This window comes from Alligator mississippiensis, chromosome 3, assembly GCF_030867095.1.
Source record: "Alligator mississippiensis isolate rAllMis1 chromosome 3, rAllMis1, whole genome shotgun sequence".
Lineage (NCBI taxonomy): Eukaryota > Metazoa > Chordata > Crocodylia > Alligatoridae > Alligator > Alligator mississippiensis.
Genome location: NC_081826.1, coordinates 199124830 through 199148642, shown reverse-complemented (window position 1 = coordinate 199148642; position 23813 = coordinate 199124830). Strand labels below are relative to the sequence as shown.

General features: G+C 41.9%; 1 protein-coding gene across 2 annotated transcripts in view; it reads right to left on the bottom strand.

Moving 5' to 3' along the window:
* The window catches only part of VPS13A (vacuolar protein sorting 13 homolog A), a 177331-nt gene that overhangs the window by 63532 nt on the left and 89986 nt on the right, over positions 1-23813 (bottom strand). For both annotated transcript variants that reach the window (XM_059724804.1, XM_059724803.1), the window contains exons 40-50: positions 23636-23728; positions 19348-19704; positions 17803-17904; positions 14425-14583; positions 13990-14251; positions 11974-12134; positions 9862-9965; positions 7444-7741; positions 5763-6158; positions 4655-4759; positions 4419-4565 (exon numbers count right to left, since the gene is read on the bottom strand). In XM_059724804.1, the coding sequence (XP_059580787.1) occupies positions 4419-4565; positions 4655-4759; positions 5763-6158; positions 7444-7741; positions 9862-9965; positions 11974-12134; positions 13990-14251; positions 14425-14583; positions 17803-17904; positions 19348-19704; positions 23636-23728 (2184 nt within the window). The remainder of the gene's footprint in view (positions 1-4418; positions 4566-4654; positions 4760-5762; positions 6159-7443; positions 7742-9861; positions 9966-11973; positions 12135-13989; positions 14252-14424; positions 14584-17802; positions 17905-19347; positions 19705-23635; positions 23729-23813) is intronic.

Sequence of the window (23813 nt, the reverse complement as noted above, 5' to 3'; positions counted from 1 at the left end):
CTGTTTCTTGCCACTTAATTTATCATTTTTGATCACTACTGGGATGGAAATTAAAAATGAGCAACTAGTGGCAAGTGATGGTAGCATTAACAAGGAATATCGTCAGCCAACTGATTTGAGCTTGATGCCCCTGATCTAGCCTATTCTTAAATTTGCATGGGCAGCTCTCTTTTACAACTACCAGGCACAATGTCCAAGTCAAACAAATATCAGTGAAAACTCAACCACTGTAACAAGCAGAAAGGAACAAACTACATCAGATAAAACGAAGTGGAAAAAGTGGAAATTAGAACAACTAGGAGAAATTTTAAAGAGCCCACAGCTTGATATAAAAGCAAGCTGCAAGAAATGTAGCAATATCAATAGCAAAATAGTTACAAATGAATTGGAATATGAGCGGGGATCTGGATTTTCCATTTCCCATGGAAAAGCGTGGATTTTTCTCTTTAAAGGAGAAAAACCTGGGGAAATCGTGGTTTCTCCCTGTAGGGTGGCAGAGTGCCAGCCTTCAAGGGGCTGCAGGAGTGAGGAGAGGTGGACAATCTGAGGTAGGGGGCTATGTGCACGTGTGAGTATGCAAGCATTTGGCTGGCAATGCAGCCAGGCAGCATGGGAGAGCAGATCCTGCAGCTCCCTGCTGTTAAGTCTATGGGGCACATAGGCACCATGTAGATTGCCAGGAGGGGACATATGTTATTTTGCAAAGAACTGTAACAGTTCGGGATTTTTTTTTTAAATGAATGGATGAAGAGCACTTATATTATGAAAAGGCAGGTTCTGTGAACTAAGACACTTGGACTATAGAGTCCCATTCCCTAGAAGCAGGAAAACAATGACTAAAGTTTGCAGATTCAAAGACTGAACTCCACACAGACAACAGAGACAAAGCTTTTGTGTCCACTTATCAGACTGCAGGGGCTGGGAGGTTAAAATGCCATGGTGCAACAATAAGAATGAGGTATCACAAGAGCCAAAGTGATAAAACAGTAAAAATGGACCAAGTGGCAAATTCTGAGGTGACCCTGGGACTCCATAGGAAATGTGAGAGATCTATAACTTAAAAATGAACCAATAGAGGTGTCAAAAATCTTGCTGTTTTTCATTAAAAGCTGCTACTATTCTGGAGAAATGCTGTAAGTATCATTGAAAACACTGCAAGAAGAGATTCTGAAATCAATTAGATACTAGACAAATGGTAATATTTAAAAAATGAAATTAAAGCTATTATGAGATATGAAGTTATAAGATATGAAAGAGATATGTATGTAATTGTATCAAGCAAAAGAAAATTGTATTTTTCTAATGTTCACGATAAAAGAAAACCATCCGGTACAATTTATCTGGATTTTCAGAAGAAGTCTGTTTTTCTGGTCCCTCATAAAAGGTTATAATTTAGTGTTTTAGCTAAGAGCATGCAAAGTACAGTCAGTTCAGTACAGAGGTTCTCCAACTTCTTAGGCGCAAAGCATTCTAGACAGACTCAAGACACCCCTTGTTAGGCTCAAAACACTCTCAGAAAATACCAGTTTTTAGTTTTCACTCATTCTCCAACTACAGAAAAATAATAGAGCAATTTTGCTGCCGTAAAGAACTCAGAAAGATCATGACAGGCCAGACTGGTTTTGATTCCTATTTGCAATCTCTGGGTTTATCTAGTAAATCATGTTTTCACACGTAAGAGTGGTAACCATAACATGACATCCTGTGGCACCTTGAAAGAATCTCAAAGCTCCTCAAGGTATAATGGCACACTCGTTGAAAATCACTGGTTTAGCAACTAGCTAGAACAGAAAAATACAAACACGTTTCTAACATGATGTAAGGCTGACTGGCAGAGAACTCCAACCTAATAATAGAATTCAACATAAGACGGCGAGTGGGTAAGGTAACTAGTAGGGTGAAAGTGCTAGACTTTAGGAAAGCTGATCTCAATGCACTCAGGCGATTAGTCAAGGACGCACTGCAGAGTAGGAGTTTTGAAGGGATGGGAGCCCAAGAAGGGTGGCTGTGCCTAAAGGAAACGATCCTTCGGGCACAAAGCAGGACGATCCCCGAGCGAGGCAAAAGAGGGAAAGGGGCCAGGAGGCTTCCCTGGCTGACCAGAGAAATCCAGGGCAGCCTAAGGGCCAAAAGGGGAGCACATAAAAAGTGGAAACAGGGTGAGATCACTAAAGATGAATTGTGCTCCTCTGCTCGTGCTTGTAGGGAGGCAGTTAGGCGGGCCAAAGCTACCATGGAGCAAAGGATGGCAACCCAAGTAAAAGACGACAAGAAATTGTTTTATAGATATATTGGGAGTAAAAGGAAGGCCCAGGGAGGAATAGGACCACTGCTAAATGGGCAGAAACAATTGGTGACAGATAGGGGGGACAAGGCTGAACTCCTCAACGAGTTCTTTGCCTCAGTGTTCCTAAGTGAGGGGCACAAGTCTCTCACTGGGGTTGTAGAGAGGCAGGAGCAAGGCGCCAGACTTCCATACGTAGATCCTGAGGTGGTGCAGAGTCATTTGGAAGAACTGGATGCCTTTAAATCGGCAGGCCCGGATGGGCTCCATCTGAGGGTGCTGAAGGCACTGGCCGACATCATTGCGGAGCCACTGGCAGGAATATTCGAATGCTCGTGGCGCACGGGCCAAGTCCCAGAGGACTGGAAAAGGGCTAATGTGGTCCCCATTTTCAAAAAGGGGAGGAAGGAGGACCCGGGCAACTATAGGCCAGTCAGTCTCACCTCCATCCTTGGTAAAGTCTTTGAAAAAATTATCAAGGCTCACATTTGTGAGAGCCCGGCAGGGCAGATTATGCTGAGGGGAAACCAGCACGGGTTTGTGGCAGGCAGATCGTGCCTGACCAATCTAGTCTCTTTCTATGACCAGGTTACGAAACGCCTGGACACAGGAGGAGGGGTGGATGTCATATACTTAGACTTCAGGAAAGCCTTCGATACGGTATCCCACCCCATACTGGTGAACAAGTTAAGAGGCTGTGATGTGGATGACTACACAGTCCAGTGGGTGGCAAATTGGCTAGAGGGTTGCACCCAAAGAGCCGTGGTGGATGGGTCGGTCTCGACCTGGAAGGGTGTGGGCAGTGGGGTCCCGCAGGGCTCGGTCCTTGGACCGATACTCTTTAATGTCTTCATCAGCGACTTGGATGAGGGAGTCAAATGTACTCTGTCCAAGTTTGCAGATGACACAAAGCTATGGGGAGAAGTGGACACGCTGTAGGGCAGGGAACAGCTGCAGGCAGACCTGGATAGGTTGGACAAGTGGGCAGAAAACAACAGGATGCAGTTCAACAAGGAGAAATGCAAAGTGCTGCACCTAGGGAGGAAAAATGTCCAGCACACCTACAGCCTAGGAAATGACCTGCTGGGTGGCACAGAGGTGGAAAGGGATCTTGGAGTCCTAGTGGACTCCAAGATGAACATGAGCCGGCAGTGTGATGAAGCCATCAGAAAAGCCAATGGCACTTTATCGTGCATCAGCAGATGCATGACGAATAGGTCCAGGGAGGTGATACTTCCCCCCTATAGGGCGCTGGTCAGACCGCAGTTGGAGTACTGCGTGCAATTCTGGGCGCCGCACTTCAAGAAGGATGCGGATAACCTGGAGAGGGTCCAGAGAAGGGCAACTCGTATGGTCAAGGGGCTGCAGACCAAGCCCTACGAGGAGAGACTAGAGAAACTGGACCTTTTCAGCCTCCGTAAGACAAGGTTGAGAGGCGACCTTGTGGCTGCCGACAAGTTCATCACGGGGGCACAGAAGGGAATTGGTGAGTATTTACTCACCAAGGCGCCCCCGGGGGTTACAAGAAACAATGGCCACAAGCTAGCAGAGAGCAGATTTAGATTGGACATTAGGAAGAACTTCTTCACAGTTCAAGTGGCCAAGGTCTGGAACGGGCTCCCAGGGGAGGTGGTGCTCTCCCCTACCCTGGGGGTCTTCAAGAGGAGGTTAGATGAGTATCTAGCTGGGGTCATCTAGACCCAGCACTCTTTCCTGCTTATGCAGGGGGTCGGACTCGATGATCTACTGAGGTCCCTTCCGACCCTAACATCTATGAATCTATGAATCTATTTGGTACTAATAGACCTATCTATTAGTGTCATCTAATACCTTTATGTCTGGATAGGGAAACAAACAGCTAAAAAGCAAAGCTGGGAGATGTCACAAAAATCACAAAACAAGTATTCTGAAGAACTTAAGAATCTAAAAACTCTGTATACGTGTGCAGTATGGTGGTAGACATAATTCACTGTTAACTAGTCCAAGACTTTGAATCTTGAGCCAATCCGGTAGCAAAGTCAAAATTAAAATTCCCCCCCAAAACATACACAATTCAAACATTACAGTGCTGCAAACACTAAAATAAATTTTGCAATAAATAGGGATGATTAGAAATTGATTTTTAAAAATCTACCTGTTGCAAAGTGATAGGAATCCATTTTTCCTTGCCGTCTTCAGCTACTTCTAGAGTATATTTGCTTCTGTTTGTGATCATGAAAAAGGGAGTGAATGTCACAATTCTGGTAATGTTAAAGCTACTATTATCTATAGTGACACCAACCTGCAAAATGAAGGAAATTTGTTACTCTGTCTCACTTGCCAATTTTATTTTGAAACAAATATATATCTATCAATTTTTATATAACTCACTTGAAACTCTCTTTTATGACTCTTGCATTTAACAGAACCATGACTGCCAACAGTATCAAGTGAAAACTGATCAGACAGGTCACTGTCAGTCACCATAAGCTGAACCTGTAAAAAGTAAGTTTAGTTAATTGTTAGTTTGTTAAAAAAAATGGAAAGCATTTAAATTCACAAATAAAAGAAACATCATGTAATGGGAAGATAGGGTAGCCATTAAAAGTCAGCATGGAGATTACCAGTAATCCCCTGCCCTAAACTATGTTCAGAAGACCACAGCAGCTTTATCTAACTAAAAGTTGTTTGCAGATTCTACATTTGTTATGATCTTATCAACTGTCATTGTTATTACCCACTGGAAGCCTGATGACAAGTTTTTACTTTGAATACATTTAAACTAATAGGCTAAGTTAGGCTTTTACAATTTTTCACCCACTTTCAACAATTCAGGATATATACTTTTAGATCATATGCAGAGCCTGGTCCATGAGGAAATCTGTGTGTGCAGGTGGTAGAATTCATACTCAGCAGATTCCAGAATGACTGCCTTAAGGTCATGGGGCAAAATCTATTCTGCCTAACATAGATTTATATAAATTTATATCACTTTACACAAGCTAATTAGGACTTCTGGGTGCTACCATTATTAAAGCAGTAGCAGTTACTATCATATTGTGGTTTGGGACAACTCATGCTATTCTAGTGTCTACTGTTTCCAGTATCAATCAAAATAACAGTGTTTCACCATTTCAGGGTCCGTCTGTTCTCAGAATCCAAAAAAAATCAAGTAATGCTTGAATCATCATAGTGCTTAGGATGGCAACTATTATTAAATAGTGATTATTTTAAAAAGGTGGCCATTAATAATAATACATCATGCATTAAAGTATTTATAAGTATTTTTTACTTATAATTGCAGATTGACAAACTTCCCACCTTATTAAAAAAATAAGAATGTTGTAATTTCAAAATACTCTTACCCTTAGAAAATAAATTTAGTATGAAAAGACTACAATGCACTTAAAGCTATAAAAACCTGCAGGTAGCAAAGGATGGATAATAATTAATTTCATTTAGCTAACCTTTTTCATTGGATACAAAATATTTGTAGTACCTTGTTGTTTTGGAAGAAGTTTTTAGGTTGGAAAGAAAAAAGAAGTGGCTTTTTGTAGTCTGGAGGATGCTTGCGATGAATACCATCAGCTTTGTATTGCAACATTCGGCCAGTTTTATTTACCATCCAATACGGACAGTGAACTGCTATAACCATCTGTCCAACTATGTAGGTCACATGGACAGCAATATCCAATTCTGTCTTATCCAGTTCAGTGACAGAAGAGAAGGTGATAAAGCCAATTTCTTGCTGGGTAGTTTTTATCTGGTACTCGCTTCTCCAGTTTTGATCAAGATAATTATGTAATTGCAATTCCAGCTTGGTCTGATCCAATACTGCATTATGAATCTGAGCTGAGCAACCATCTTCTAGGATGACACCTGTGTTGCCATCTCCCTGAAAAACAAACAAACAAAAAATTACACAATCTCGTGGGATAAGGTATGAATTAAATCATCACCTTGGTTTAACTGGTGAATTTCTTTTAGGAACCTTTAAAATAAGATTTTAAATGTAACTGGAAAAAGGCAGAGTTTAAAAAAAAAGTATTTAATTACTTATCCATACCTTTTACACAACTTATCCTCATACTTATCTAAAAGCCCCATTTACATTTTGAACATACTGTGGTATGGAATGTGTTTCCTGAACACTTAGCACATTTTTGGCACTTGAATTAATAATAATTGAATAAACAGTAATAAAAAATAAACCAAAACTATCCGATATTTGATCATTTCTCTATAATAAATTAATAAATTTAATATTAAAATTAATATAATAAATCAGATGACAATTTCATTCATGATATTCTAGTGATACGTAGTAACATTTACATCTTATTCTGTTAATAACAACTCATTCCTATTTACATGAAAACAAATACATTTGATATGAAATTAAAAATGCCTATAACTACGGGTCTTATATATACATGAAGTCACAAATGGAAAAGATTTTTGATAAACACCAGAGTTAAAATCATTTGCTAACTGTCCGTTTAATGCCAACTGATCAACTTCAAGATTTACCTGAACCACTGGATGGCAATGCAAGACAGACTAGTGGTTTCCCTTTGTTATCAAACAGCAGCTCATGTTCAGTGGTGTCAAAAGTTCCTGAAAGTTAGCACTACACCTGTTGCAGTATAGCTGGATGTTTCAGGCAGAAGCTTTGCAGAGCTGCTACAAGCCATGCGTGTATGCATGCACTCTGGTTACTATTCTGCAGTTATCAGCAAAAGCTACATAAGGCAAACAAGCCCTTGGTATTATACTGGGACATACAGCCTCTGGATGCCACTTAGTTAGACAATCCCAATATACATGAATAACTGGGTTCCATCTCGACTTGCAAACCAAAAATATGTTCTCCTCCTACGCAGAACTGGTACATGCTATGTGAGTTACAACTAGTATAAATAAGTCTTGAATTTTCTCTTTTTGTAGAAATACTTAGTGGCATACAAATAATTCGGAAAGATTTAGGCATGCCTCTTTCACACTCCAGTATAATTTCTCCTCCTATAAACCAAGGATGGTTCCTAACTCTAAGGTTGTGCCACACTAGTACACCAAGAAAGGCATTCCTGTTTGTTCAGATTTATCCTTTATAAAAACAGAGCTTCAACCAATTTGAATGGCCTATACTAGAACATTAAAATATACTTGTGAAGAATTACCTCTAGAGAATAAGTCATTTGATAAGGGAGAAGATTGCGAAGAAGAACAGAAGGCCATAAATGAACAACATATGGGAAATCCCATTGAACATCCCCACATTCTGAAGATGACAAGGTATCTTTTGTTGGCACAATATTAATGATAAATGAATGGCTAGCAGACTTCACAGGCTGGCATTTCCTCTGTAACAGGCTGTCGACATTTTTCATAATTTCATTAAAGCTAATTCCTTCACACATTTCATATTCTCCTCCCACTCCATTTTCATCAGTTACAGGTTGCAAACTAAGTACGGACCTGCAGAGGAGAACATCAGCTTTCAGTTAGTAACAAACTTTAGCAAACAGACATTTTAATTCTAACATTTCAATTCTGTATATTTACATTGTCTTATAGTTGTCTGTAGAAATTCAACAAATTATAAAATTGAGGCAGACAGCCATTAAATAGCAAGCAAACAAAAAAAATGAAAAAGACTACTAGCTAAAGTTTGTTTATACTTTTAAAGTGAAGGTGTATATATACAGAAATCCTTATGAAGCAGGGACTCTTGGAAGTATGCACTTATGAAATTTCCTGTCTCTTATATTTGGAGAAGACAAAATTGTTGCTTTCTTTTACTGTGGGAAGCAGCACACATTTTAGGTAAAGATCCTTTTGGTATATATGGCATGAAATAAGTTGATACACTGCTTTCAGAAATTTGATTCAATCTGCTTCTTGGATTCAGATATTGCAGGGTTGTCTGACCTGAGGCCGGCAAGGGGTTAATTTGTACCCCCCAAGCTCTCACCCAGCTGCTACTCCCCCATGCAATAGCAACCAGTCTCCAAGCTCCCTCCCCACAACCCCCCTTCTCTGGATTCTCCGTTCTGCCTTCACCTTGGGTCAGGACAGTGCAGCAGCATGGGGAGCTGAAGGGCGAGGCTGGAATAGAACGGCGGGAAGATCACGGCTGTGTGTAGGGCAGGGCAAAATTAGTGAGCATCATGGGAGGGTTGGGAGATTGTGCTCATGCACTTGTGTGGCATAGCAATAATGGAGGGGGTGAAGAGATCCACATGGTGCAGACCCAACTGGTGCAACCCAACCCATGTGGCATGAGACTCCCGGGGCCTCAGAAGTTGGACAGCTTGGCAATACTGTATCAGTAAATGTGTTTCAAACTTTTTAAAGTAATTACCAGGATGCTCTCAAAGTCTGCCAAACAGAAAGAACAACATGCCTAGAGCAATGAAGCAGATGTAACTAACTCCACTAAACCCTATAAAATATATTCTGAAATTATTCAGTTTCATTATCTATAATACAATGTAGCAAAAAGTAAAGTTTCCAGGACAAACGGAGCTAATTTGGCAGTGCAAGGATCCCGTGTTTCAACTATCTACTCTGAATTGAAAAGGCTCATGATCATAAAGAAGCTATGCTAAAGGCTTGCTCTAAAGGACACTCAGAGAGGCTAGAGTCCAGCGCCAGAACCTTTGCTAAATCAGAGCTACTTGTAAAGGTTGAAAAAAATGACAAGATCCCCACCATAGCTTCTTATGCAGTCTTCCACAAAAACATTTAGCTCAGTTAAGAAAAATGTGCACGACTCCAAAAAATCACTGCTTTGAAAGGAGTTTTGACATTGTAACAGGAAGTGTGTGAGAGCAGACTGACACACACCACATACATAGATTAGTATCTATACAAGTAATCTTAAAAAATACAGAGATAGTTTACACATCAAAATAAATAATAATATATAAAAATAATAAATATACCAAACGATAATATATAAACACACATAAAAATGAATTATAAAAAGGTACTAGGGTCCAGGTTACTCTACAGCCCCTACTTCAACAGCTTTTCCTTTTCTGTTCACCTCCAGTGATATAAAGAAACATATTCAGTTAAGTGGTATAGCACTAGTTGCCTGGCCCCTGTAGTTGCCCAGCTCCTAGGAGACAATACTACCTAATGTAATTAAAGGTAGATTTGAAGCTTCACCAATCAATGTCTCAATGATTTCTATTCTAAAACTGGACACTGAAGTAAAACATAAGTTGAATGAGTTGTGAATTAATACTCTCCTATAAGGGAAAAAGCCTAGTACTTATTGGAACTTATTTCTAGGATCATTTTGGCTGGGATATTCAAATGAACCAATCAATAGGAGTCAAATTCTTAACACCAAGGCTCAGATTTCACAAGAGTCTAAGGTCCCCTATCCAGTTATTAAGCAGAATTGTTTCTGTTTAGCTTAAGGGATCTGAGAAAATACTAGCCTGCAATGGACTGACTGCTACTGGACACAATACTTCTTAAAAGTATATTTATTTCATTTTTAGAGCAGTGACATTAATTGGATGTATAAGAGTAATCACAATTTATAGAATATATTCTGCATTTAAAAAAAATCTAAATTTTACCTATAAGAGGTCAATGGTATGCTGAATTCATTTTTAGGTGAAGCAGTTCCTAGACATCTTCCTTCTTCAAAAATACTCAGTGGAACAGAAAAATGATTCCTTATCTGTATGAAGTAAAAGGATGAATAAACCATGTTTAAAAAAACCCTAAAAGAACTAGTACATTTCAATCCCAGACTAGAGTAAAATGAGAATTCCCTTGAGTTTATGCTTGTGTGTGTGTGTGTACAGAAAAGAAGGCTTCAAAGAGGCACTCCCAAGCAAGAAGCCCCAGGGAGGCAAGGAGAGATGAGGGGGGAAGAAGGGTGTACAGACAGACTCTGGCCTGACAATGCCATATGGGTCAGAACAATGGTTCAAGTAAGCCCAGTATCCTGCATCCTATGGTGACAAATACAGATGCTCAGACGGAGAGCTTAGGAACGGAGAATGACTAGAACAGGGGAGGGAATTATTTTGGGTGGAGGGCCACTTACCCAGTTTTGGCAGGCTGTTGAGGGACGTAGGGGCAGCCCTGCCCCTTGACAGGTGCCCCAGCCCCTGGTCATCATCTTGGGACCAATGTCCCAATGTCTTGGGACCAATGTCCCAGGGCCAGCACTGGTGGGGCCCAAAGCAGGGGTTTGTGGAGCCAGGCTGGGCTGCAGCAGCAGGGAGAGGGGGGAGCTGGCCCGACTCCATAGAGCCACTGCCAGCTGGGACCCAGCACTCCTGACACCCTGCTCTGGGCCCTACCAGTCCTGGCCCTGGGACACCGGTGCAGGCCCCGTGTTCCCGCTGGCTCCCGCACCCACTCACACCAAGTACCCCCCAGCCCCACGGTACAGGTGGGGGGGAAGTGCACAGCCATGATCCCCTGCTCGCCGGTAGGGAAGAAGCTGGTGCCGAGCGTGGGGAAAAGCGGCCTCTTGCCTGCCCCGTGGCCGGTGCTCCCTGCTGCAGGCACTCGCAGCCCACGCAGGGTTGTCTGGAATAGGCACAGGTAGCCCTATGCAGACTGCAAGTGGCTACAGTGTGGGGTGCTGGCCATGCGGCAAGTGAGGGGCCACCTTTCCCCGAACTCAGCACTGGCTTGTAACTCGGCCCAGCTGCCAGCCTGGGCCTGTCGGTGGCAGCAGCTGCAGCTTGCCGCACCGGGCAGTGTTGGCTGCTGCTGCTCGCCTAGAGCTCATTTGCTGGGCAGCCCAGAGGAGAAAGTGGCAAACACTGCCTGGTGCAGCAAGCGGGGGGGGGGGGGGCCCCCCGCAGCTGCTGTTGCCACACGCAGCCCCAGCAGGCGAGGTCAGAGCCAGCGAGGGGCCCAGGCTGGCAGTGGGGCCGGGTTACAAGGTGGTACTGGGGGGAAGCAGCCCCTTGCCCGCTCCGTGCCCGGCGCCCCGTGCTGCAGCCGCTCGCAGCCCACCTGGGGCTGCCTGTGCCTGCTTGACAACCCCGCATGGGCTGTGAGCGGCTGCAGTGCAGGGTGCCAGGCATGGGGCGGGGGAGGGGCTGCTTTCCTCCACACGGAAGGAGCCTGGGGAAAAGCTGAGCACAGGGAAAAGTGGCCCCTCCCTCACCCCACGGCTGGTGCTCCCTGCTGCAACCGCTCGCAGCCCACAGGGCTGTCTGGAGCAGGCACAGGCAGCCTCATGCGGGCTGCAAGCAACTGCAGCACAGGGTGCCAGCCACGGACACCCACAGTCATTTTTGACAGGAACCAAGGGCAGATAAATATTAATTTTCTAAACTTTTTTGGGGCCCTACAGGCCGGATACGCCCGCGAGCTGTATTTTGCCCAACCCTGGGCTAATCCCTTGTCACACTCTCCATTGCATCGATCATCCTGGATTAAGGGATGTCATATCCCTGTTGCTTTTAATAGCTCCCAGTGAACAAATACTCCGTGAATTGTCTATCCATTTTCAGTCTCTCCCAACCGCCCCACCAAGAAAATCTTTTCTTAGTTCACAAAGAAAACTTTTTTTGTATGAAAAGAGAACCATTTTGTGATCCTGAACCAAAACGTTTCTTTCTACAAACGTTCTTAAACATGGCTGTAAAATAAATACTAACACTGGTTTGCTTACATAAATTAATGGCTAATAAAAAGATATTGTAAGAAAACTCTAGTACCTGCACAGGTGAACGTACAGTTATCATCTTACTTCCTTCAATAGTATCAATCTGACAAACAATGAACCTTTCAACACCAGATCCTTCATGTCTTACTCTGTAAAGAAATCGGCCCACTTTTGTCAATGGAATCTTATCAGCTGTGGAGTGACTATGAGGACCTAGAAATCAAAATGTATATACAGTTAGAAATCAGAAAGCATCAAAGTAGTATGCATATACATTTGAAGAAAAAAAAAAAAAGGTTATATAGAAAAATCTCTGCTCAAGAATACTTACTGTTGTGTGCTAATCTGGAAGCACAAACATCATTCACTGGATTACATATATGTAACTGGTTATCTGAACGGTACTCTTAAAAGTAAAGCTGCACAATATCACAACAAAATACTACGTTTCCCCACCCCCAGAAATTAAAAGCTAATCCCTCATTTTAAAATTCTCTATTATCTATTCAGTATACATCAAAATGAATGCGGATGGGACCCCCTCAGCTGGATCACAACAGACACATTCCCACAGCCCCTGGGGTTTCACACATCCCTGAGGCTGAGGCATCACAGCTGCCATGATCCCCCAACCCCAAGGGTTTCACAGACCCCTGGGGTAGCTGTGCCCCCCGGCTGGTGGACCATAGCTGGATCCTGGCACCCAGCACCCACAGCTACAGAACTCTGATGCTGCCAGGACCCAGTTGGGCTGGGGCTGAGAGTCCCCTCAGTTGCAGGACTCCCAGACCAAGTTTGGCATGGTACAGCCCTGCATCTGGGAACCCTGGACTTCTATAGATGTGCAGCAAGGCTGTTATGACATGCTGTATAAATCCAGTGAGGCTGTAAATCTAGCACATTGGACCAGACATGATTAATCGAGTCTGCTGGAGCATGGAAATTAACTCACTCCAGCAGCCTCCAGTGTCACGTGTATCAGTGCCCCTGCGGTGAAAAATGGCAGTGGGGCGCTTTAAATTAAAGCTTGTTCGATGACCTTTAGTTCAAAACTCCACTTTCAAAACTACCATTTTTCAGCATGGGGACACTGATACACACAACGCTAAGGCACTTTTACTTAGCGCAGCTCGCTAATTGAAGTGCTTCCCACCCCCAACCTCCCGAAGCACGTCTATAAACACCCCCTATCAGCTAACAGGGCTCCCGGTCACAGGAGACAGCCTGCTACATATGTAAATTAAAGCTTGATAGCAACCAGCTTTATTTTTTTTATAAAGTTACTACACACTTTCAAGGTCTAACTTTATAGCCAGTTGAACCTTTTTATGGCATGACAGCTACACTACATGTGTAGCTGGTCTCAAGGTAATTGTGTTAAGTGAGTAGTTAAGTGAGTAATACCTGTAACTTGTAGAGGGGCCCATGTTTTACATTTTAAGAGGCTTATTATTGTGATGCAACTACTTCATATCAAGAGAATAGCTTCACTCATTAATGTTTTTCAAATCAAACAAATGTGCTTCACTCTGCTTTGAAAGATCAGTTTTAAAAAGGTCCAAGTTAGCAACTAATAAGCTACAACTGAAATTAGGATTTAATTATAAGTTGTACTATATTAAAATGGATTGTAAAAAATTTTTTTTAATTTGATCACGGCACTTTTCTTTAAAATCTAAATTAATGTTTACCGTTTCCAGGAACACAAATAACATTTTTTCTCAAAAGCTGGTCGTCCTAGAAACATAATTTTATATTCAAAATGAATTGTGGTTGCAAAAGAAAAATGACCTACTTGTTTATGGTTACACAATGAAAATCAAACTAACTCATCATGTGTATAACTATAAATGGAGGAGCACTGTAATTATGCTTACGTGCATATTATGTTTTCATTTACACGCACAGAAAACAGCTAATGCAACTTTAAAGCATATTAATGCCATGTGTTTGGAAACCCATCAATTGCTCATTTCTGGAGAAGAGGGGCATACGAAGTACATTATATCATGACCAAGAAGATGTACCACTGATATCTATAAAAGTGAAAGATTTATTATGTACTTACTAAGTTGAATGTAAAACCTTTTGCTGCTTAGGGTAGTCATTGCTGTGAACTGGTCACTCTCACTTTTGGTTCTGAGATAGTCCATATTTAGACTTCCTCCATCTTTTAACTGAAAAGATTTTCCTCCAGATTTATCATTTATCACACTAAAGGCATCACTGGGCGATACAGTGATGGGAAGTCCTAAAGAATTCATTACTACAAATGGCGCTCGATCTTTTTTGAAGATATCTGAAGTTTGGCTAGCTGCTTCGGCAAATGCCTAAAGAACAAAATATAATTTTTAAAAGATGGGGTTAAAAGAACAAAACAACAAAATTGTATCAAATACACATGTATTATTTAATCTGAATACCCAGATACAAATTAGTCAAATCTTCATTGAACTTCTTGGCCTTGAGAAAAGTATTTAAATGCAAAGATATTATTTCTTACCGTGCCCAAGTTATTCAACATCAGTAGTCCACATTTGGATAGTGTAATGTTCAGCTGGTCTTTTGAGGAGATGTTTATTGCTGTTTTATATTCTGGCACCTTGTACTGTTCTTCCTCCGCATCTGACTCAACTAGTGCTTTTTTAGCCTTCTTTTTCATCTTAATAAGCCAAAAATTAAAGAAAAAGGAAAAAAGAAAATTTATTAGCAAACGATTCTTTTCCAGGAACACTCACCCACAGAATATTTGGGCTGCATCTCTCCCCTTAGAAATCCTGAAGACGGGTTAAAATTGTCCAAGAGTTAAAGGCCTGTAGAACTGGATTTTAAAACCAAAATAATAATTTATTCCAAAAGTATCCACAATCTTCTGAAACTGAGAACCAAACACTGTTTCAATAAGACATGAGAAGCTACAAGCAATATTTTCAGGTAGATTTTGCAAGATGACAGTAACAGAGTAGATTTCCTCCATAAATCTACTGAGGACACCTCAAGTCAATAAAAACAAAAGGAATGGTCTAACACCTCTCTCTCTCATTTCTTGTCCCTGCAAGCGCACTTACAAGGACAGGAAGGGAAAGTGATTGGAGTGCTTGGAATATAGTTCCTTGAACGTAAGAGTTAACTGTTGTTACAGCAGCCTACAAATCTGAAGCAGCAGCAAAATAAACCCTGTGCAATAAGGAATTCAGAAAAAATTAAATTTTCAGATTACAGGTCTTTAATGGAAAATTATGAGCCAAACTGAATTAGTGGCCACTTAGTGCAACTGATTATTAGAACAATACATAAAGCTAGCAGATTTCATGAGCATACGATGACTACTTAAAAAGGACAAACCTTAAGTTAAACAGCACCTGAATGCTGAATGTCTACCAAAAAACCTATTCCACTGATAATTAAAGATAAGCTGCTTTCCACTCAAAATACCTGTTTTACATTGTCAAAGATAAAGGCACCATATGAACTGATAATTGGCAGTCATAGGCAAAGATCACATTCTAATCAGATAGAAAATATCTGATTTAGTCAATATAAAGTAAGAAAATGATTGCGTCTTTTGTACACAAATAATTTAAAAATTAAGTTTTAAACATAGGCAGACAAGGTTCTTTGGGTGAATCTGATATCTTTTATTAGACCAACTTAAGTAGTTGGGAAAAAAAAATTAAGCAAGCTTTCGTGTTCAAAAACCCTTCGTCGGGCTGAGGAAGTTTCAGCAGTTGGTGTGTGCTCTTCCTGGATGGAATGAAAAGTAAATAAGCCAGAGGCTGGGCTGGTATGCATACAAGATAGGCAGTCAGTTTTAAACATGTATTTTGACGAATAGCTAGAAAGGATTTACCATTACAATGTATTATGTGGACAATTTATCTTTGTAAGCTAAAGCTCATACATGTTTTAGTAAAGCACTGCAGAGACAAAAACTACTAACATATGTAGTTGGAGACATATCTTTATATATGGATGCGTAAAAAAGTAATACTTCCTAATCTTTATCTCCTAAGCGCTTAACCTTATTCCCTGGCAGATTGGCTGGGCTGGAACCTGCTGGTGGTCCCAATACAGCACTGAGGTTGACATGGTGAGCACCATCCGGCCCTCTGGAGGCTGGCATGAGGCAGCCCAGCTGCAACTTGGCCCCGTGGGAGAAAGGGGGCATAGCTTGGCTCCAAGGGGGAAAGGGTTGAGGCCCAGCCCCTTGGCAGAAAAAGGGGGCATGGCTTGGCACCACAGGGGAAAAAAGGGGGTATTGGCTTAAACTACTGTTTCTCAACCCATGGGTTGCGACTCAAAGTGGGTTGCCAGAATATATGGAAGGGTCGTGAACAAACTTTGAAAATGGATCAAAAAAACCCCTTTAAAAATGGATTCTTTTTTAAAGGAGAAAACCATGGGAAACTGTGGTTTCTCCCATGCAGGCTGTCAGAGTTCCCACACACTGAGGGCAGTGGGTCAGGACTGGCCATCAGTGTTTACAAATGGGACCTGGTGCAAAAAAGGTTGAGAACCAGTGGTTTAGACCCATGGGGGGAAGAGAAGAGGTGTGGCCCAGCCCTGAAGGGGAAAAGGGGATATTGCTTGGCCCCAACCAGGTCCCACCTGTCAGAACCCATTAAGTAAATGCCTATGGCACAGTGAAAAAGCCCAGCCAAGCCCAACGACTACATTTGTTTAAACTTCACAAGCCCTTGTAATTGGCTGCCACCCATTGGCCGGTTACGAATTATTCCCACTTGGCAACTAGCAATTGGCCTGTTAACTATTTAAAAGTATGAGCAGCTTCCACCCTCGTTGGAGAACTCCGCACGCAACCCGGAGTAAACTTGGCGGACTGATCACCCACCAACGACTCCCCATCACCGACCTCCTTGACGTACCCCTTCTCCTGCATGCTCGATAAGCCATTTACCAAACGTCTCGTCTCGTTTTAAAGAGCTCTTGCTACGTTTGTAACTGCAACCAAAGTCAGCTTCTTCCTGCGCTGCACGCATCGGCGGCGTAAGTAAACAATCTATTTTACCAATACGCATCTGTGTCTAATTCCGCTCCACTCGCTGAAGTACCCACCTAACGCTCCGGGCTCCTGGCCATAGCTCGGCAAGCCGGTCGGACACCACACCACCAAGGGGCAAGGAGCTGGATGGGGGATGGGTTGGCCCAGATCCAGAAGTGGGGAAGGGAGTGTGGCTGGGCTTGGGGTTTGGGAATTTGGCAGGAGGAGGGTGACTGCATCCACCACTCCCCTGCTGCCAAATTTCCTGTCCCAAATTAGCACCATGCCCTTCCCAAGTGCCACTCCCTTTTCTTCTGTTCGATATGCTCTTCTCCTCTCTGCTCCCAGCCCTTTCTGCCAGTGTTACCTCCACCAATCTGTTGCATGTCACAGAAGCTGCTTGTGTCACTGGTGGCACACGTTCCACACATTGACCACTCCTACACTGTGTTAGCCCATCCTCCATACAGCTTAGATGATAAAGGGGAGACTACAAAGACAACATTTATGGTATGACAACAAAGTAATGGAGGCTGTGCAGCCGTGGTTGTGCAACAAGAACAAGGTCTTTTACATGTTGGGATACATGCCTTTGTTCAATGTGAAAAAACCATTAACAGGGGAGTATGTTTAAAATTGGCTGTGCGTTCAGCAATGATGTACAAAATGTATATTTAACTATTAGAAAAACAGAAGCCATTACTTGCAGATGACCCTCATAACACATTCTGCAACCTCTTGCCTTAAACTATGGAAACAGTTAAGAACGGGATATTCACATGAATTTTAAATCTTCTCACTCTGCTGGTTAATATTTCAATTCTAAGATTATTTACAAACTGGCCTTGGAAATCAACTGTTTTAATTTTGAAAGCATACCTTGATTCCAAGAGTCCACGGTTTGAAATCATCACTCTTTTCAATTTCTAGTGGTTCAAGCAAAGGTTCCCACACACCAAACATCTCATTAAAGTAATGTACCTGAATAAATACAAAAATCACATAGACATGACATACTGTATTTTTTTGCATACCACACTCCCAAATAAGATGCAAACCTTGTTTTGGAAAGATAAAATGAAGAAAAAAGATCCTGCCCCAAGTCATTGGTGAATTCTGATGGCAGGGGATCCTGATTATATGGCTGAATATTGAGCAATGCTGCTCAGGCAAAACCTAAAGTGTTGACCCTCTCTCTCTCAGCCCCTGGTGAAATGACAGCAGCTGTTGGCTGCTCAATCAAAAGCTACTGTCCATTCCACAGCAGTTCTGAAGGAGTTAACACTACCTCTGACATGGACTCTGCCCCCTCCTTCCCCCGAGGCTGACAGGGGGTGCAGCATGGCAGCCATTTATAGCGTCTTAATGATTCCATTCCAGCACAGAAAGACTGCTTCCCTGCTTAAGACATGCACTCCAACTATGGAAAGCTGATTTCTGGGAAAAAGGTGCATGTGGTATACAAGTAAATGATAACAGAATTTTGTGCCAGGAGCACACAAAAGGTGATTTATAGACTCAAAACACAATCATCAGAACCTAAGTATTTTTGAAAGTTACCCTACATCTTTCTTCTACCATATATCTGTTGCATCCATGCAAATATTTAGTTGATATAAATGGAATTATTTGCAATCATAAAATGAAGCATATACCTAAGTGTTTGCAGGAATGGGAAACTATGCTATAAATATTCAGGGTAGGGACTAACTAATGCTTTTAGTTTCTTGCAAAAGATGATCTTGCACAAATGTATAGAATAAAAGAATATGAAAAAAATTAAATAATTAGTGAATGTTATAAAAAAAATGTTCTCAACTATGAACCCAAAGCATGTACCTTTGCAGGGGGTTAGGTAACAAACCATATTCTATAGTGATGCATTATATTAACAGTGTCACAGCATATTACAATTACTGATTAAGATTACTGCAGTAAAACACTTGGAGCATTTATACACATGCTCCAGGAGGTGGGGGGAGAGGGGTGTGCTTTAGTTAGAGCAGCTCGGAGAGCCACTCTAATTAAAGCATGTCATGTGTATCAGTGTCCCCAGGCTGAAAAATGGTTGTGGCGGTGCTTTAACTAAAGTTTGTCACATGAGCTTTTATTAAAGTGCCCCCGCCATCATTTTTCAGCACAGGGATGCTGTAGCATGGTAATTACCATGCTGTTGTAATTACAGCGTGTCGAAGCAGCCTCAGTGCATGTGTATAGGTGCCCTTGGGGCCTATACCTGTTGTGTTCTAGAAAGCATTACAATTAAGTTTTTAATGCATCTGATTTCAGTTATTAGGTACCTTATTTTTGCCTTTGATTTGTTTGCTCAATTTAGAAAGCAGATAAAGCTGCACTTGTGCTTGCTACAAGGCCTTCCTCTCAGTTCTGAGAAAGGGAAATTTATTTAAGCTGCTAAATCCTTACCTCTAGTTCAAGCTGGGAATGAAGGTTGATGAGGGTACTCCAGTTTTTGACCTCACCAGAAAATGCTGATTTTGCCAGAAGCATAGGTACTGTTCTGTGACCCACCCCAGCTTCAAGAGTTATGATGACTGATGCAATTTCCATGTGTAAGGTCTCTCCTGTAGGAACCAACTCTGCTAGTGTATCTGTATTTTCATTTTCACTTGACTCTTCAAGAAACCACAGTTTTAGATTTTTTACATCTTTCTTATCCCACAAGTCTGGAGGAACTGGACTAATCTCTTCCTGTGCAGTCTCTGCCGTTGGAGAAAAGGCTGACATAATAGTCATCACTGTATTTATGATAATTGGTGAAACCTATGAAAAAAATTATTTATAATGTTTGATGATTGGAAAACGTGGAATTTAGTATAGAGAAAATATCAACTACTTTCTAATGTCTTACTGGGGAATTTTTGGTTTTGGTCAAAGTTATGTCTAATATTTGTTACAATACCTGCAACTTTCCCTCCTGTGACTGGCCTCTCCCTTCTTAATTCAGCACTTAGATTAAGTTGTCCCTCTGCATACGCTAGAAACAGTTCCGGGAATTACTCTGGGGTTAAGCCATCCTCTGCTAGAAAGTTGCTTTCTTAGTTATGCCATAACCGTTCAATATATCTTCCAAATAAAAAGCTTTCAGATTGTTATAACACTAAAATCTTTTGCTAATAACCTGAAAACATAACTATGTTAACCATGTATAGACTTTAGAAAATGCAAGGCAAGTTGAAGGAGAGTTCTAGTATATAAAAGAAAATAATATGTACCATGTTTTCCATTTTAGATGCTGGCCTCTTTCCCATTTATTAGAAGAAGTTAGTAAAGGACATGAAAAATAGTTGGGAACGAGAAACAAATACTGCATGACAGAAAATTAAGCTCCCACTTCCCAAAGGCAATACCCAAAGGGCATCCATCTTTGAGATCATTATTTCTTGTCAAGAGACGCTTTTGAAGACTATGTCTGACCAAATCTAATAAAAGTTGCTGATCAAGACTAAGTGACAGCCTTGCACATTTCTTCTGTGAGAGCTAAGACCATTTCAGCCCACAAAGCTGGCATGAATGGGTCCTCTCACTACTGTACATATTTTGGAAAGTGTTACATTTTATGCACTGCATTAATTGACAGCTTCAATGGCTTCTAAAACAAGCCTTAAGAGGAAAGGAAACCATTGTCATGCTCTAAACTGATCAATCTGGTTTTTGTTGCAGCTTCTATTTAGATTCTAGCTTATTTTATCATTTTATGCTAAAGACTGAAATAAAAAGAAAAGTGAAATGACTGTCCTGGGCAGTGTGGAAAGATGCATTTACCTTAGTTTAAAAAAATATGGGAATGTAAAAGGCAACACTGTTATTATGAAAAACAGAATGGGCTGAGATTGGTATTTCAGAGTTCATTTGAGCTAAAATAATAGCCATCAGAAAAGAAAGGTTTTGAAAAAAAATATATCTGAGTGAAATGGGAGTCATGTCCCAAAGAAGAGCTACAAGAACCTTAAAACACAACAGCTAGGTCCCAGGTTGGAAAAAGTGAGCAAGAATGCTTGTTCTGACAGATCAGGAACACTAAGAAACCATAACAAGTAGGAGTGTGCAAAACTTTGGTTGCCGATTCAATTTGGAGAAGATTCAGAGGCTGAATCATCAAATTCAAATCGAACTGGGAGAAAAACAGAGTGGTTTTCTTGTGAGAAATGTGCCCCCACAGGTAGTTGGGTATTCTTGTCTTTGATAGATTCTGGTGCACAGTTTGTGGGAGTACTGGAGATATGCCAGCAGGTTTTGCATGTCTTATCATGGCATGGTCTGGATCCATTCAGTGAGTTTTGGGCTGTAGGAAGTTGGCTTCTGGTAATGAGGTTAGCAAGGTTTGGTGCTTGTTTGAATTTACAAAACACTTTTCATAGCGGGGCCTATGAACTTCATTTCATCAGCCTCCTAGATACAGAAACTCATATACTCAATATAGACATTGGATTTATGACACTACAACCTGCCTGACATCTGACTCCCCACATAGCAGCAGGTACCTCTCCACTTTTACCTGCTACATCCCTCTCCCCCCCTACCCCAGCCTGTCTCTCTCACCCCCTAATGCCTTCTTTTCCATTTTCACTGACTGGCTTTCTTGCCTGCACTGCATGCCAGCCTCTCACTTCTTTACTATTCCTTCCATCCAGGAAGAGCACACACATACCAACTAGATGCTTCCTCAGCTTGACAAAGGGTTTTTTACACCTGAAAGCTTTCAAAGAAGAATTTCTCCAACTATTCAGTTGGTCTAATAAAAGATATCAGATTGACCCTAAGAACCTTGCCTGGGCTACGTCCTTAGACCAACACGACTACAACCTAACTCCCTTAACACACACAAGTGACACGAGTTTTGCTTTCAGCAGTTTGAGTTGCAGTTTCACAGAAACCCCTGCAGCACTCCACCTGAAACCTGGCAGGCCTCTATCATGCCCGCACAAGGGGCTATGTATGCGACAGGTGCTAATGAGGGCGGTCATTTAATGCCCCACTCTCACAGCTGGAGGCAGCAGTTTAGTTGCTCACCAGCCAGCAGGGGAAGAACATCACCCTGCTGAGCTCCCGTGCCAGGAAGAACTTGGAGGTATAAGGGCTGGGGCTACATGGGGAGGAGGCAGCCCTACATCATCCTAGGCATGACCTAAAACTACACCATGCCAGGGTAGGGAGGCCTGGGTGCGACTGCCGGTGACACAGCAGCCCCAGGAAATGCCAGGACCACAAACCTTCCTGGTGAAAGGCAGGTAGGAGCAGGAGGCACCTGATAACCTCTAACCACTGCACAACCCTGGCTGGGGAAAGCCCAGACTCATAAGATCTTTGAGAGGCCTGAGGCTTACTGGTTGCAGTGGAGTTGTGAGGGTGAGAACAGGGGCTACAAATCCATCCCTATAGTTTTCACCCTGCTGTGCCTTAGCGCACACACACAGTCACATGTCACGAATTTTGCTTGTCAGCAGCCTGAGGTGCAGTTTCCCAGAAACCCCTGCACCTATCACTTCACACTATCAGAAGGGGCTACCATCCCTGCAATTCTTATCCCATTCAGCCAAAAAATGACCAAGTTATAGGTATTTCTGTGATTCCCCATTATAGCTTATGGCCTAATCTCTAAATATCTTTGAATTGGCGCTGAATCTTCCAAAGCAGATTCAGCCAAATTGATTTGGGACAATGATCCGAATCGGATCACTGTCCTCCAAATCAGCTGAATCCGAATCAAATACTTCCCTATGGGCACAGGCCTAATAAGAAGATCCAGGAATAATGTGCAGAGCTGTAACAAGGCCATTGGGTGCCCAGGACTGTGCAGCTATGGTGGCACTAGTTCTTCTTCTGCCCCTCCCCACCACCTCAAGTCAGTGCCCATAGCTACTGCCCCACCCTCATTACACTACTGTCAAACATGTGAACAAAATACTTATAATTTGGGTAATATGCTGACAGGCTCTCTTAAAATAAGTAATGGGACGCATTTCAAAATGTCATCAGTTAGCAGGTAGATCAGTTCACATTTGGAAAAAAAATAACAACCAAGCATAATGTGACAGGTCCTGGCCCTGGATGCAGCCTCTGTACACCTTTGAGACACATTCTTGGGGTGCTTCCACACCTCTTACTTACTGCACACTCTTGAAACAGGTGCACTGAAAACAGAATGACTAAATTTTCTCATGGGCTTTTCTATGGATCTCATTACTATGGCAAATGAATATTTCATAAACAGTAATGCTCTTCAAAATACCCCACTGAAAGGAGAGCATATTATCACAATTTTACAGATGGGAAACTATGGCACATGCTTCCAAGCTAATTGTTGGAAGTGGGAATAGAAGGCAGAACACAAACCAGATAAGCCACCTAAGTGTCTTCTGTCTCATTATATAGTAGTGGGAGAATTATTTAATTGCTATGATTTCCATCCACACTGGTACTACATCAATAGTGGCACTGAAAGAGATGACACTAATACCAGATGTGGTGTTATCAACCTGTACACAACTGAAGAACTTTTTATGTTGTTAATAGGAACAACCACTGTTACTAGAGCGATGAAAAAAAAACCTATGAGAAGGAAGACGGAGACTCAATTGTCTGCTTCAGGTCTTTCACATATTTAAAACCTAGTAAATTTTCAAAATAGCTGGGGGAAGAGGGTATCTTGGAGGAAGTAGAGGTGGAGGAGTTGAAATAAAATTCAACCTACCTTTACTGTTAGGGATTTAATTGACACTTCGATCATTTGTGGATTAGTACCTGACTGCAGCATTTCAAAGAAGAGATCACAAGGTTGCAATACCTGAATGAGAGAGTTTATCAGATTTGTAATATGTAATAATTAGAGTAGATATAGCTGCAAGTTTCTCACCTAAAACACTATTTAG